General features: G+C 53.2%; 1 protein-coding gene across 1 annotated transcript; it reads left to right on the top strand.

Annotated features, from left to right (window-relative positions):
- Positions 1 to 346: 346 nt before the first annotated feature.
- On the top strand, positions 347 to 1207 carry LOC107108953 (uncharacterized protein K02A2.6-like; the record flags this gene model as incomplete). Its single annotated transcript, XM_015409514.1, has 1 exon — positions 347 to 1207. A coding segment is annotated over exon 1 (861 nt), but the record flags the coding sequence as incomplete, so codon positions are not given.
- Between the last annotated feature and the right edge of the window lie 796 nt (positions 1208 to 2003).

Raw genomic sequence — 2003 nt, 5'->3', positions numbered from 1 at the left:
GGACTGGGACGCTGCTCCGGCCTGCACAGTTTTAGCTTTGGATGAACTGCCTGAAGCACCTGTTTCGTCAAAAGACATTGCTGCTGCGTCAGCTAAGGACAATGTATTGGCCCGAGTATTAAACTGGGTGTGGAGGGGGTGGCCGGCAGGGGGTTTGGAACCGGAATTCAAACCTTACTGGGCGCGCGAAAATGAAATGTCTATTTCAAAGGGATGTTTGCTGTGGGGGAACCGGGTGGTGGTACCTCACAGTTTACGAGAAAAAGTGCTGAAATCACTGCATGAGGGCCATCCAGGAATGGTCCACATGAAAGCGTTGGCCCGGGGATATGTATGGTGGCCCGGCATGGATGCAGACATAGAAGAATGGGTCCGAGTTTGCACGCCCTGCCAACAGGCGAGACCCGAACCGCCAAGCGCTCCTCCACAAAAGTGGGAATCGGCGGGAAAGCCTTGGTCAAGGCTTCATCTTGATTTTGCGGGGCCTGTACAGGGACAAATGTTCTTGATTGTGGTTGACGCATATTCAAAATGGTTAGAGGTGGCTCCCATGACCTCCACCACTTCAACGGCCGTTATTACTGTGTTGCGCCGCTTATTTGCCACCCACGGGCTGCCAGATGTGCTGGTGAGCGATAACGGTGCACAATTCGTGTCCCAGGAGTTCCAACAGTTCCTGACCAACAATGGGATCAGGCAACTGACATCTGCCCTTTTCCATCCGGCCTCTAACGGCCAGGCGGAAAGAATGGTCCGTACGACCAAGGAGGCCCTTGCGAAGCTGACGCAAGGAGACTGGGGGGTTAAACTGGCGTCTTTCCTCCTACGCCAGCACGTAACTCCGTGCTCTGCCACAGGCCGCAGCCCAGCCGAGTTACTGATGGGGCGACGCCTAGCGTCTTTACTGGATAGGCTACATCCAGATCTGAATGACTTAAGGCCCCAACAGCAGAGTGTTGCCACCAAGGTCCGCACATACGAATGTGGAGATACTGTGTTTGTGAGAAACTATGCAGGGGGACACTCGTGGCTACCAGCCACGGTTACTGATTTCCTTGGGTCCCGAATGTACGTGGTGCAACTTGTGGATGGGCGCAAGTGGAGGCGCCACATTGATCAGTTGAGACAGAGGTGGGCAACTGGCCGCCCCACGTCACTGCCGACTGAATGCTCCGAACCCGAGGACCATCCCGTACCTATTCCAGAGGTGAGTACTGACGGGCCCACCGAGCCCAGTACTGTCCCTGAGGGAGGGCAGACCCCTACTCTTGGACCTGCAACAAGGGATGGAAGTGTGCCTGGCTCACTCGAGCGTGAGTCAAGTAGTGTTCCCCCAATTCAATTGTGCCCTAAGCCTACACCGCTACGTAGGTCTCAGTGAACACGCCATGCACCGCTCTACCTAAGTGAATATGAATGTACCTGAATGTTTTTACTTAGGGGGGAGGGATTTGTAGTGTTTTCAAAATGACTTGAATGTATGTATTGGATGTTTGTGAATCATTCCATTGCCATCTCATGTTAAGCTTCATCCTGGGCTAGGATCCTAATGTAACCAATGGGAACACTAGCCCAGGAAGCAATATCCAATCACTATGAAGAAGCTCCCTGAGCGGGAACGTTTGTGATTGGCCTTTAATGGTTCTACCGCATTGGTTGATTATTGTATAGTAGGCGTGGTTATATTAGCCAGGAATGTTTAAATACAGAGCAGCTTCTATGCCAAAGCTGTCTCTGGCTGACTGATGTTGTACCGTGTTGGAAGTGAGTTCGAGTTGAAGAATAAAAGCCGCATTCTTGCTGAATCATTCTTGCTGAATCACAGTTCACGACTTAACATTTTCCCTCCGACGATCCGGGCCACGCCCCCAACGTGATCGACGTGGTTGTGTCACCTCCGGTGATGCAGCCACGCTGCGCTTCGGGGGGCGGAGTTCCCCCCGGGGGGGCCTGATTCTGTGGTGGCGGAAATCGGGCCTCCAAAGCGGGGTTTTACCCGCCAC

This window comes from Gekko japonicus, unplaced genomic scaffold, assembly GCF_001447785.1.
Source record: "Gekko japonicus isolate JY-2015 unplaced genomic scaffold, Gekko_japonicus_V1.1 scaffold1158, whole genome shotgun sequence".
In the NCBI taxonomy this organism is placed as follows: Eukaryota; Metazoa; Chordata; class Lepidosauria; order Squamata; family Gekkonidae; genus Gekko; species Gekko japonicus.
This window is presented reverse-complemented; position numbering and strand designations above follow the sequence as displayed.